Genomic DNA, 13,100 nt, shown 5'->3' on the forward strand with positions numbered 1-13,100 from the left:
TAATCGTCGAACAGCCCCTTCTGACCTTACTATCACTCGTACACTAGTCTATTGGGTGGCCGGGACTCCTTCATTCCGGTCGGCACGGCATCTGGTCTTACCCGTCAGTCAGGTTCAGGTTCAGGCCCTTTCGCCGGCTAGCGCGGGCCCTCCCAATCCCTTGGGACCTAATTTCTGAGCATCCAACTCCCCTCGATACTGAGACTCGACGGGGGTTCTCGATTCTCACTGAGATCTCTGGTACCGCTTCTCATTGGCCAGACCCCCAAACAGCCATGTTAAGCGCCTGCTGTGAATGACCAACGAGCTGAAAGGTCGAACCATTGACGCATTTGCTCCCAAGAATCGCCAATGCTACGCTTGTTCTATCAATGGAAACATTTCGCGATCGGAAATCACATTTCAATCACATCATGATGTCCGTCGAGTCTCGAATTCTTACAAACAGCCGCAATGGTACACCAACCTCACCCTGCCACACACATGTACCCTTGTCGAGTTTAAGCGCCTTAAAAATAGAAACAACGCTATGATTGGCCAATTGGCGCGCTGTCGCTTCATCTGACTGTTTTCGCTACGGTAGCTCAGTGCATAGCCCCGGACAGGCTCCGATTGATCCAATCACCAGGCTTAGACGGTACACTCACCACCACGAGGCATTATCCAAGAAATCAGCCTTGCAACCTAGACCAGGCTCTTGTATTACTGTTTCTACCTAAGACCTAAGACATGAACCATGTTTCTGCCGTCTCGGCTACCTCTGAGACATTACGGATATAGCTTTCCAGATCCTTGCCTGCTGTTTTGTTTCTGCTTACTCCCCTGAGCCATGTCTCGGGAAGGATTGCAACGCCTGCTACGGTGTATCGGAGGGTTCCCTTGGGCGTGGAAGCTCGGGTTCCACCAATACAGGTTGCAGCCTGTTCACGTCGAAGCTATACACAATCTATCAACCTCATGCACTCAAGCAATTCTGGGCATTTCTAAGAATGGTTGCATCTACGGATCTGCGGCTTATGTCTCGGCAGCTACTCTCGTCCCGGAAGCAAGCCGGTAGACTATGACTGGTAACCGATGCAAGAATCGTGACATTGCTAGAAACCCGCTGACGTTGATGTTGACTAAACACAAGCACCCTTTCTTTTTCGACTTCATCGACAACCTTCGGCCATTTGAATAAGTTCCACCGACGCCACTAAGACGTTGACAGCCTGCCGATCCGTATGGCACACAAACCACAGTCACCGATCTGCACCCATTGAGCCATCATCAGGCACCAGGCATCAAATCACAGCCATCCGTCGCACAGAAGCACCAAAACAGAGTTTGGAGGCTCTGTACCTGACTTGCCCAATATGGTAGAATGTTTCGATCCCTGTTCCCAGCCTCATAGCCCCCAAGCCTCACAAAGCCTGCATGGCTTGAGGATGCGGTACGAGCCGTGGGATTGCTTTACGATGCATGTCTTGGCTGTGACTAACCATTGACCAATAGCCGGTATGTTTCAATTGGCATATCAGGATACACATAACACCTTTTCAAAGCAGTCCTACATTGCCTTGTTATATTCTGACCCATTCACAGCTCGTCCTTGGCATGAGCCTCCTGACTAGGATCTTCCATAGCCATGATCTTGACAACAAGACTGGTCCATCCAGTGAAGTGCTGTGTTCGCTGGCCGGCACCCGTGTCGGGATTGTACTGCTCCCAGGCGAAGCCTGTTTCTTCCCAGCTCTTGTACACGGTGTCAACAAGGTTCTTACGGAGACGTGTGAACAGATCTTTCGCTTTTCCCCTGTAGGGGCCTTCCTGCGAAGCAACGTTCTATATGCACATGTTAGTCTTTGTACTACTTCGCCAAGGGGACATCTGGGGGAAACCCTACCTGTAGTTGAGACAAAGCCAGGTAGTTGATAGGCATCCACACCGGGCTGCGCCAGTAGTTCTCGCCCGTGGCGTAGAACTCATCCTTTTTACTCAAGCTACGAATGCCGTGGGGGCTCCAGAGGTGCTCCTCGTCACCGACCAGATCAAGAATCTTGCCCAGCTTGGGGTCGTCAGCCTTCATCAGGCCGACCAGGAAAGGGAACAGGGAAATGTAGCCCTTGTGGCATACGAGCGCGTGTTCCTCGTAATCATCGATCGTTGCGTCGCAATAGCAACCGTCCTCATCAGACCAGTGGAGATCATTGAGGTTGTGCTCGATGCCGTCCAAGTTCTTCCTATACTCATTCACATCTTCGGCCATGCCGAGGGCGTCTGCGATGTTCATCAACGACTTTGTCATCAGCCCAACCCAGGACATGAGATCGACGTGCAGCTCGCCCGGCGAAGGGGGCTGGGGTCGAGGATAGTCGTCCAGGCCACTGGTGAGGATGTGAGTCTCAGTACGGCCCCTCCATCTGTATGCTTCCTTGGTTGAGTATGCCTCACGGTCATAATTCTTTATGTCACCTCGCTGAGTTTTGCGGAACCAGTCATATTGTTGTCTCAACAGGGGGTACAACTTTCGAAGATAGTTCTCGCCGAGCTCAATATTGTCGAGGTGAGCGGTTTGCAGAGGGTCGGCCCCCAGAATGCGTTCCTTTGCCTCGCTCTTGGTTCCGTTTGATGCGCGAAGACGCTCCATGAAGCCCTCAATGATAAGGAAGAGGGTAGGGGGGTTGGCATAATGCGGAAATTGCACTTGAAACTCAGGGGGGACCTTACTCCGGGCCTCGTGACCTAGAATCTGTTCGCGCGCGATCCAGCCATCTTCGTCCATAGTGTTGTACCAGCTCTTGACAATCTCAAGTGTGAGGTCAATATCCCAGTCGGCAATGGGAATCAGGTGAAATCCTTCATCCCACAGGAAGCCGCGGGGGAAGAAAGGGCGAGAAGGAACACTGGTGAAAAGCTCATAGGGGCCTTCGAGTTCTGGCTGTGTGCGTGCCTTGGCTTGCGCGGCCTCCTCCCAGAACCCGTCGTTCTGCTCCTCATACTCAGGCGCATACGATCGATCAATTAGCTGGTGACCATGGAAGTACCCTATGCCGCCAATAAGGTTTGACAGCATGCTCTTGCCGAATTTCTTGTACTTCTCCTGTGTGAAAGGCTCTTTGAGCTTGAAGGTGTTGGTGAAACGCTCGTTGAAGATTTCTGAAGTCTTCTCGATCTGTTCAGTAACCTCCTCAGAAGTAAACTCCTTGCCTCCAGATTCGGATGAAAAGATGACATCGAACTCGAACCGTCCCTCGAAGGTCTTCTCGACTATATGGACGTTGCCTTTTCCAGGCGCATGGGCAATACGGTACACCTGCCACGGTGGAGGCGGGTCCGCCTGGTCAGCATTCTGCTGCACGGGCGAAACGGCATCTTGAAGTTGCTTGAAGACAACGGGCTTGCCCTGCCAGGTAAGGTCGGCTGGGACCTCAGTACTCGAGACGATGGTTGTGTCGCCATGTCGATCTTCCAGAAACTTGTGATCTGTTGAAGGGTGCTCTCCGGTACCCTTTGTGATGAGAAGCTTGTAGTCTCCTAGCGCCTTTGAACTGCCCTTAAGAGTAACGTCGTCTTTGAAACCATACTTGGTACCCTCACCTTCAACAGCAAGTTCGCCATCACCATCCTGGGCGATATAATAGAATAGCATAGTCCTGGTGTTTTTGGGCGCACCGTCTCGCAGCTCGCCCCTGATTCGGGCAGCCCAGCTGCCACCATGATTTCCACCGGGGATCTTCACAAAAGTAGTCGTCAGGTCGATGTTGTTGCCCTTGTCGTGAATTGACTGCACACCGCCTATGCGGGCATCATACTCATCCCATCCGTAGCCATGCATATCTTCTCCCTGCTCGCAGGTATATCTGAAACCTAGAAGGCAAGTGTTAGAGCATTCAAATCACGAAGCTCGTTATTTCTTACCATTCTGAATATCATGGTAGTTGTCAACCTTCCCCCACATGAGCCCTGTCCATAGACCATCTGGTGTTCGTGGTCGCACGCCAAAGTACAGATTGGACTTGTAGGGTCCCCAAAAGAGGCTCTGGTTGTTTTGACGGCCGATTTCTGTCGTCAGCACAGAAGATGCATCGTCTGCGGCTGAGACGCCCAGAGCGAGTGTCGCCGCCGACACCCAATGGGCAATTTTCACCATACTGACGATAAAAAGTGTTTCTCACAAGCCTCTAGAAGAGAAAGTGAGATAAAGATTTTTTTTGAGCGAATCCTAGAGTTTTCAATTCCTCATCGGGTGAGTTTGTGTGAGAACAAGCTCCAGAGAACACGTAGGAGTAGCAAATTGATATGACGACGCAAGGCTGAGAGTTGGAGACGATCCGGGGTCCATGAGAGCTCAGGCCAATGATGAAGCTTCACCAGCCACCGCCACTTGAAGCTCAAACTCCACTTAAAAGTTATCTCGTTTCAGCCTTCCTCTTTCTAGAACTTGTTGGATGCATTTTCGAACATTCTTCACCTTACAGTGTCAATATCTCAAGATCATCAGCAAATTCTCAGAATCGGAATCAAAATCTACAACACACATAATGGGAGACTCTAGGCGAAATAGACGACCCGATAGTCGTCAAATGTGGGACGAATCCGACAGACGCGATAGGCGTGGAGGACACAATAGGGACAACGACCGCGATCGCAGAGGCTACAGGTCAAGATCACGCGAGCGCCGTGGATACAGAGATCGATCGAGATCGCCGGACAGGAGACATCGAGACCGAGATGGTGATAGGAACCGACCTAGGGATAGAGGCCCGCGCCATCATGATGATCGAGATAGGAGGGATAGACGGAGAGAGGATGCAGAGGGTGCGCCACCACGACTGAGAGGAGATGAGCGTCGTGACGATGATAGAGACAAACGAAGTATGCGCCCACACCCCCATTTCAACGTTATGAAAACCTAACTTGCCACGCAGGCAAATCTCGTCGCTCAGCCTCACCACAATCACGAAGTCCTACTCACGAAGCACTTCCTACGCGCCCTCGCCCCGACGCAAAGCGCCCGGCACCAAATATGTCCTTCAACGTCGGCTCCCGTGCAAGCCGCTCACCACCACCGCCATCACGCGCGCAGCGTGAAGAGGAAAGCAACCGCTCAGAAGAGGGCCAGGCTTCAGAGGTTGAAGAAGATCCTATGGACGCAGAGGACGACGATATGGCCGCTATGCAGGCTATGATGGGCTTCGGCGGATTTGGAACGACCAAGAACAAGAAGGTTTCAGGCAACAATGCTGGTGGTGTGCACAAAGAGAAGAAGACGGAGTATCGTCAGTACATGAACAGGAACGGTGGATTCAATCGGCCTTTGAGTCCATCACGCTGAGCATGCTGGCTAGACGGCGTTGATGCAGTACGAGTTGTGATCTCCGTGAGGACAATTGGCACTTTTAAGGTTGTGCCGTAAAGGTAAACTGGATTGGCGTATGGGTTTTCCTGCTAAACGAGCGCAGAGGTATAATAATTGTGTGGAACATCAAAGTTTACAGTTATTTTGCATGTGTAATGCATTCTCAGCCCTACTTTCTCGTTCTTCTACCGCATTACTCTCACATCAATGCATGTTCTGGGCTTAACTTCGACCATCCCAAGACTGCCTATTTCTTCAACTTTTACTACGAAATCCTCCATTTTCACAAGCCAGGACAAGCTTCAGCGGAATATATGCACCGGTTTCGCCATGGCCATCCCTGCGCCATGTAGTATCTTCTGCTCTTTTGAGGGTGTCGTACTCAGTATAACAGCCATCCACATAGTTCTCACCACCTTGTGGAACTGGATATGTGGACCCGCTACTCCTACACCAGAAGAGCTTATACGATCAAGACGCGGAAATCATGCCGGCCGATCGGCCGTGAACAGAGTAGCTGAAGCTGCTCCCCGGCCAGCCGCTGACAAGCACCCTTACCATAGGCCTTGTCACAGCTGGTGGTGGTATGCTATGGCCTTATGGCCAGCCCGTGATGACCTTCTTCGTAAGCCTCGTCGCAAATGGTGGTGGTACATTTTGGCCCTGTGGCCAGCTCGTGATGACCCAAGTCGGCGGTTCATTCTGACCACGGCCTGGTCCATCAGTATACTCACCTTCATTTTCTTCTTGCGTGAGATATCTCCGGACATTTATCAGGGTCATGTTCGATTCTTTACGATTCTCTCGTTTCTGGCACTCGAAGTCGGACGCGCCGCTTACTTCTACCATCTCTTGAAAGACTGCTCTGTTCTTGTTCAAGAAGTATGCATTGGTCTCATGGGTCATGTCACTGGTGGTTTCTGCCGCCTCGGCAGTCTATTCGCCGTTCCCTGACGAAACATTGAACAAGGAGCGACTGGGTGGCGACAAGGAAAGTCAACGGAAACCCTGAATCACGATGGGAGGACGAAATCTTGGATGGAAGAGGCTTCAGGACAGTTGAACGGTGGACAACGCTGTCGAGGAGGGTTTGAGTTACAAGGTCAGGGATGAAAAGGTCACAAGCGCCTGTATGCGATCAGGTCTGAACAGCATGGACAACCTACACGCTTTTTGGGTCATATCAGATGGACAAGGACTTGCTCAAAGGCAAAACTTGCGTTGAAATACGCTAGGTAAAGCCACTCCTAGCTGAGTCAGGGTACTCAATTTCTGACTGTCACTTGCGACCAGTACTGCAATATCAAGATCACCATGACACACAAATTGTTCAAGTACTCTCTCTTCCACTGTATGTGTTGGTGTAGACATTACGTATAGCGCGTGCAATACATACAAACGCGATCTTTCCACCCCTAAACAGTTCCCAACACCATCAGTATGCATCTCGAATCACAAACACCGCCCATCCCATCTCATCCTCGTGCCTGTGCCATGCCATGCCATGCCATGCCTATGCCTTTTCCCCTTGCTCTTCTTCTGGGGCACCGTCGCTGGTAGTCGCTGCTCTGGGTGTTGGAACATCATCTTCTATAGGCGCTTCCTCTTCCTTCGGTGGCTCTTTGGCCGCCTCTCCTTCTTCTACTTTTGACTCTTCCCTGAGTTCTTCCTTTTGTTCGTCGGGGTTCTCTTCTGACTGATTTGTAGTCGCCCTTTCTCTTCGCCGTCTTCGTAGCCTTCTCTCTTCCTCTGCTGTTTGCCGTCTGGCTTTTCGAAGGGTTTCTCTCCTCTCGGGATCGTTGTCATCTGCGCCATCACCACCACGCATGCCTTGTAGAAGAGCTGCTGCTCTATCGGCAACGTCGTCTTCACCTTCACGAGGTGATGAGAGGCCGGGGCTGAGCACTTTGCCGTCGTCTTCGGTGGGTTCCTCCTTGTTCTTGAGGCCAGCTTCCACTTCTGGAATTTCGTCGAGGTCGGGAATCTTTTGCCCTGACGCAACGCGGACCTGGTGACGGTCCTTGAGTCGCGCACGCCTTCTTCGGTCTCTCTGGTCCCGAGCTTGCGGCGCAGCTGCACGTAGCTTCTCCAGGAGGGAGTCCATGGCACCGGTATTGGATGGAGACGTGGGTCCTGCCTCGGCGTTGGCGTTGGTAAGTTTGAGTTGTGCTGTGTGCTTCCGTTTCATTGACGCCTCGTTACGCTTCCTTGTCTCTTCCACCTGCACGTTCTTCTCACGAGACTTCTTCCACTCTCCCACGAACAATGCCAGCTTGGCAAAGAAATCTCGGCGGGCACCATCATCTGCGGGGTCCTCGCCGTAAAATACCATGATATCCTTGTATGTCTTCATCATCTCTTCCAAGTACAGCTCCATCTGTTCAGATTTTCTTCTGGCTTCCTTCATAATGCGTTGGGCGATTTGACTCACTCGGTCCTGGGGATGGAACTGCTTGGGGTCGCTTAGGTTACCAGAATCCAACGACATTTGAATGTTTCTAATATTGTCGATGTATTTCTTCGCATCCGCCTGAAGTTGCTCAATGTTGATCTTCTGTGCCGTCATGACTCCGTTGATATCATCTGCAAATGTCTCCCACTCAGGGTACTGGTTCCGTACAATACGCTCCACGAGATCGGCCAATGTTGACTCGTTCTTGTCGTCCTTGACCATACCCAATCTTGCAAGAGAGCTGAGCTTGAAACCGCGTGCTTGCTTGTTCGCATCGTTCATGTAATTACCGATATCCAAAATAAGGCCAAGTACGTTCATCAATGAAACGGAATCGCGTAGCGACTCAGATACTGTAACAACCTGTCGGATCTTCTCGTTAATCTCTTCGTACTCTTGCTCAAAGCTTCTAGTAAGAGCAAGAGCCCTCATTCGACTCTTCCAGTAGTGATGTAACTCAAAAGCCGTGTAGAGGTAAAGCTGATCTTGTCGAGTGAGCTCCGAGGGATCAAGTTCACGGTCTTGAGACTTGGCATCAGGTCCGGTCCAGTCCTTGCTGTACGGTGCCATTTGCTTGACTGTGTTGTCGGGGATATTACAGAGGTCGTCCTTCTGCAAAAAGTCCATCACTACAGTGTTGTCTAGAATTTCTGGATCGCAGTGAATGATCATTTGAACAATCTTTTCGACAGAGTACTGTGAAAACTTGGCAAAAGCAATTTCTGTGTAGTATTAGCAGGTAAAGCAATTGTGCATAAAAGGGTATGCACTTACCATAGGCCTTGCGGAGATCAGAAGAGATGATTTGCTTCTTGTCATCCTTCTTAGAAGAGCTTCCTATACCAATCTTCTTGATCTCCTTGGCTATGAACAGTTTCTCAACCTCGTCGAGAATACCTTTCTTGCTGAGCTCCTGATACTTCTCCTCTCGGGCTTCGGCAGAAGGTGTATGGGCCGCCCAGTGACTGGTCTCAGGGGCATCGACCTTCTCCCAATGCAAGGCCTTGAGCTTCTTCTTGGGGCGAACAACAGGTAGGCCAATGCTTGGTGCAGCCCCGAAAGCGGGTTGTCGCGACAAGTAGTGCCCGGACATAGCACCAGGCAAAGGAGGCGGTGGTGGAGGAGGCATACCTCCAGCACCAGGTAACGGAGGTGGTGGTGGAGGAGGAGGAGGCCCACCACCTGGCATCAGCATGCCAGGCAAGGGGGGCGGAGGCGGAGGGGCACCAGGAATCTGGCCCGGCATAGGGGGAGGCGGAGGCGGAGGAGGCGGCGGCGGAGCTCCGGGTATTTGACCGGGCATCGGAGGAGGTGGAGGTGGCGGCGGAGGAGGCGGAGCAGCACCAGTGACTTCGATTTTGGGAGTTTCGCTATCACCTGGGGGAGTGATGGGTGATGAAGTCTCCATACTAGGGTGAGAAGGACCGGTAGTATCATCTTCAGAATCACTGGCATCGAACTTCTTGACCTTGGAACCAATCTCACCAAGTAAGCCAGCTTGCTGCTTGGGGTCTATCGTAGGTCGCTTCATCTCGACGATTCTGGGCTTCTCGAAGATGACACCATCTTCACCCTCAGTCTCGTCGTCCTCATCGATCACTTCACATCAGAGCGTCTTCTTAAGGGGCTTGCGTGGCATCTTGCTATTGCGTGATGCTGCCTAGAACACTGTTGGTGAAGTCCCGAGGAGGCGTACCGCCACCAGGAGGTGTTCCAGGCCTGTCGTCCATCTCTTCGCGCAGGGCTCGAAGACGGTCTGAAGGTCCAACAGCATCTCCCCAAACACGCCCCTCAAGCTTGTATTGTGTCTTCTGCCGCTCGATCTGCATTTGTAACCGTTCCATGAGGCGTTCGCGATCCAGGATACCCTGCATACGAGCAGGGTCTTCAGGGCCAGCTGTCTTGCTACTGGCGCTGGCGCTGGCAGCAGCGCTTTTGATAGCCTTGGAAGCAGCTACGTCCTGTGCATCTCGAAGCATCAGGTACAGCTCTCGTGTTTCCAACTCGTATCGCTGGGCTTCCTTGGCTCTCATAGTTTGCATACTATCCAATTCAGCTTTGAGTCCGTCTGCCTGTCTTCTTTGAGCGTCAATGAATCGAGATTGTTCGTCCAATTGCTTTTGTAATTTGGCAACCAGCCCATCAGCACCCAGCTCGAGCTGAGCCTTCATCTCATCACGCTCAGCCATCGCGGCCTCAGCAATTTGTCGCGACTCAAGAGCCTCATCCTGGGCTTGCCTGGCTTCTGAGTCTGTATGCAATTTGTCAAGGAGACTTTGAACCGTGAAGTTGAGACTCTGCTTGAGATCCATGTTCGGCAGTCGCCGATCCATAGCAACATAGCTAAGCATGGAATCGACCAACTGGAACATGCGTAGTCGCTCCTCGCCATCATTTGCTCGGATGAGCATAAGATGCTGCAGAGCCGAAATGAAGTAGTCGTTGGTCTTGGTGCCGTGAAGACGCTGCTGAATAGCATCGGCAATTTGAACGGGATCAGTCAGATCCTTGACCTCGCCTTCGACATCGTCCTTGATACTGCTATTCTCCCTCTCAAGCATATCCTCATAGTCAATGGCTTCGTTTGTTCTGAACCGTTCAATCTGTTTGTCCAGGAGTTCGTATTGAAACTCCTCCATCTTCGTCAAGATTCGCTTGATACCACATGCTGTAAACTGGGCTCGAATGTGTATCCTCAACTCCAGATCTCTCTCGGGCGAATCGATAATCATGTTGACGAGCATGAGAGTTGCAACGGCGTATTCCATAAGCAAGTTCTCCATTCCAATACCTCCAGTCCTTAATTCTTCGCTGGCACCGACCAAACTTCCCATCTTGCCCCTACCATCAATGGTGACCTCCACCAAACGCATCCAAGCATCAAATCGGCCATTTTCTCCAGATGCGGTCTTAACCTCGTCCAGCGCCTGAATGACCTTCAGATGACCTTCGGCATTCTCTCCCCAGGTGCATAGGAAGGTTATGATCTCGCTGACAAGCTTCCGTGTGGTGAGGCGAGGAGATATAAGAGAGCTAGCAAGGGCTACCATGACCTTTTGGTGAATCAAGGCATCGTCGGCGCCGAATTTGTTGTTCATAAGCGCCTTTACACACTTGATAATATCGTATTCGCGATCAAGGTTCTTGTCGATACGTGTGTTATCCTGGGCTGGCCCCTGTGCTGTCTTGCGGTTGATCTTAAGCAGCAAGGTCATCAGAGCGACCTGTCCCTGACACTCGACGAATCTCTTGACCCAACCAATTTGTTGAGTTCGCAAATTGACCTCCAAACTTCCCATACCTTTCGTGTCAAGGCGATCCTCCATAACTCGCCGCACATACCATTCAGGGGTGCCTTCTTCGTCTGAGTACGTCGTAATATCGGGAGTCGCGGTATACTGGTTCGGGCGTGCTGTTTGTCGGCGCTTCTGCTCGCCTTGCCATTCAGTAAGTCGATCCTGATAGAGCAGCGTCCACTTCTTCTGGGCGGGGTAGGCCATCATCTGTCTCCTGGCCTGCTCAGGGAGATTGTGCCATCCTCGCTTCTGCATCAGTTGGAGGAACATCTGCTCGACCACATTATCGTCGTCTGGTTTTGGGAAATAGAAACCACCCTGGGGATCGCTTTGTCCTGGAGGGGGGCCAGACGGAAATTTGGTAAACCGGTGAGAATCGCGGTTCGAGTGCTGAGAAGCAGCATAAGAGCTTTGAGAAGAGGCACTGGGCATAGCTACGTTTGGTGAGCGTGACATCCTTCCATCAATGAAACTTGTCTTACCTGACTGAATGCTCAGATTATCAGCTGAGCCCCGAGCGTTAGATGACATATATGAGTCGTATCGAGGGTTGGGAGGATTATTCGAGTGGGAAGAGCTGCCCCTAGGCGGACCCCATTGCTGATATTGGGTCTGACGGCCCGTTGAAGCCATAGTAACATTGCCATATCCATATCCAAGAGGTTGTCGCCCAGGGGAATGGGCACCAGACTGTGCCGACGTCCCATCCCAGCTCGGGTATTGGTGAAAGTCCAGGCCATTTTTGTTTAGGTGGTGTGGAAGAGGTTCTCGGCGCACTGGCATCTGCTCGCCTTTGGGCAGATACTCGACAGGTATGGGAGAGCGTGATCCACCTCCAACGGCATCGTAGGGTATCGACGTAATTACGCCTGCCATCTGGTTGATCCCGCCATCAGAAGACTCTGGGCGATCCAACGAAATGGCAGACGACTCTCGTTTGTGGCGCGAGGAGCGAAAACTGGCGGCGTCGTCTGCGGGGTATCTCGATTCTTCGGTCAAGCGCTTGTCTTTGTGCTTACTTCGTGAGAATAGAGACCGGCCGCCAGAGGACTGCCTCGTCTTGTCAGACATGGCGACGGCGACGGCGGTAGGTGTGACAGAGCGGTCGTGGCCGCGACAGTCGTCGAAGCGGAGGGTTTAGTTTGCGAATCGTATTTCGAAGGTAGTGTTGGTGTTGATCCGGGGTGTACAGTAAGGAAAAAAGGAGGTGCCAGGGTTCGATGAGCCTGGGGAAACGTTTGCCAACGGCTACCAAATTGAACACGTGAAGTTGGCGATGTGCTGGCCCAGGGCCGCTCGCTTCATCGGGGGCACGATATCGCCGTTCAGTAAAATATTGAAGTTATTCGGGGTCCGGAGCGTAAGTCGAATCGGCGGAAGCGCTATGGGCGGTCTTGAAACCTTGATCGTCTGGAGTTTGGTTGAGTGCGAAGAAACCCGCGTAGATAGGGAGGGGGTACAGTAAGGTAAAAGACAAAGAAAAGGCCTAAGCTTGGGCTTTGGATAGATGATGCAGACGGATTGTTTCAATGAGTGGTGCCAGAATAGAATAAAACAAAATTAATTGAATTGCAGACCGAATTAAGTCGAAATGGTGTGAATAAAGGAGCGTAGCGTATCACTGCACAGCTGCAGTCGGGTGTCGTATAACGTTAGAGTTAGGTAGGTCGTGCAGTGTGGTGTAGCAGTGCACCAGCACCATCCGCAGTAGCCAGCCCAACCCAGAGATGGGAATGACTTGGCTTCCAATGGATGCTTCTATGATCAGGGATCTTGGGACCAAGCCGAGGGCCTATCAAGATGAATGCGGATTGGTTCATTTGTTTATGGGGATTATGGACCTAATATTGCTTAGCCGCCGCTTGAGCTTAGGTTGAAAACGCGTGCACTACCCAAAGCGAGAGACATACTACATATATCTTGATACTCGACAGATAATGTAGTAAATTATTATAAAAGTCGCTACAGTTAAATCAGCGAGTACAGGCATGTTGTAATACTACTGAATTTC

At 51.5% G+C, this 13,100-nt stretch overlaps 4 protein-coding genes across 5 annotated transcripts; 2 read left to right on the plus strand and 2 right to left on the minus strand.

Moving 5' to 3' along the window:
• Positions 1–672: 672 nt before the first annotated feature.
• FOXG_07965 (mannosyl-oligosaccharide glucosidase) lies at positions 673–4,304 on the minus strand. Of its 2 annotated transcripts, XM_018386663.1 has the most exons (3): positions 3,901–4,304; positions 1,886–3,849; positions 673–1,824 (listed from the first exon to the last, which is right to left on the minus strand). In XM_018386663.1, the coding sequence occupies exons 1-3, from the start codon at positions 4,130–4,132 to the stop codon at positions 1,579–1,581; spliced, it is 2,442 nt and encodes an 813-aa protein (XP_018243844.1). In that variant the 5' UTR covers positions 4,133–4,304; the 3' UTR covers positions 673–1,578. The 2 variants fall into 2 exon arrangements, with proteins under 2 accessions (XP_018243844.1, XP_018243845.1); XM_018386664.1 differs by having other exon boundaries at positions 673–3,849.
• A 126-nt stretch (positions 4,305–4,430) lies between these two features.
• On the plus strand, positions 4,431–5,317 carry FOXG_07966 (uncharacterized protein; the record flags this gene model as incomplete). The annotated part of the gene is made up of 2 exons (XM_018386665.1): positions 4,431–4,857; positions 4,911–5,317. 2 exons carry the CDS (start codon positions 4,431–4,433, stop codon positions 5,315–5,317), a joined length of 834 nt encoding a protein of 277 aa, XP_018243846.1.
• A 354-nt stretch (positions 5,318–5,671) lies between these two features.
• On the plus strand, positions 5,672–6,295 carry FOXG_19553 (uncharacterized protein; the record flags this gene model as incomplete). The annotated part of the gene is made up of 1 exon (XM_018399790.1): positions 5,672–6,295. One exon carries the CDS (start codon positions 5,672–5,674, stop codon positions 6,293–6,295), a length of 624 nt encoding a protein of 207 aa, XP_018243847.1.
• A 559-nt stretch (positions 6,296–6,854) lies between these two features.
• Positions 6,855–12,160, minus strand: FOXG_07967 (cytokinesis protein; the record flags this gene model as incomplete). Its single annotated transcript, XM_018386666.1, has 4 exons — positions 6,855–8,515; positions 8,568–9,392; positions 9,490–11,523; positions 11,572–12,160. The coding sequence occupies 4 exons, from the start codon at positions 12,158–12,160 to the stop codon at positions 6,855–6,857; spliced, it is 5,109 nt and encodes a 1,702-aa protein (XP_018243848.1).
• Between the last annotated feature and the right edge of the window lie 940 nt (positions 12,161–13,100).

This window comes from Fusarium oxysporum, chromosome 4, assembly GCF_000149955.1.
Source record: "Fusarium oxysporum f. sp. lycopersici 4287 chromosome 4, whole genome shotgun sequence".
Lineage (NCBI taxonomy): Eukaryota > Fungi > Ascomycota > Sordariomycetes > Hypocreales > Nectriaceae > Fusarium > Fusarium oxysporum.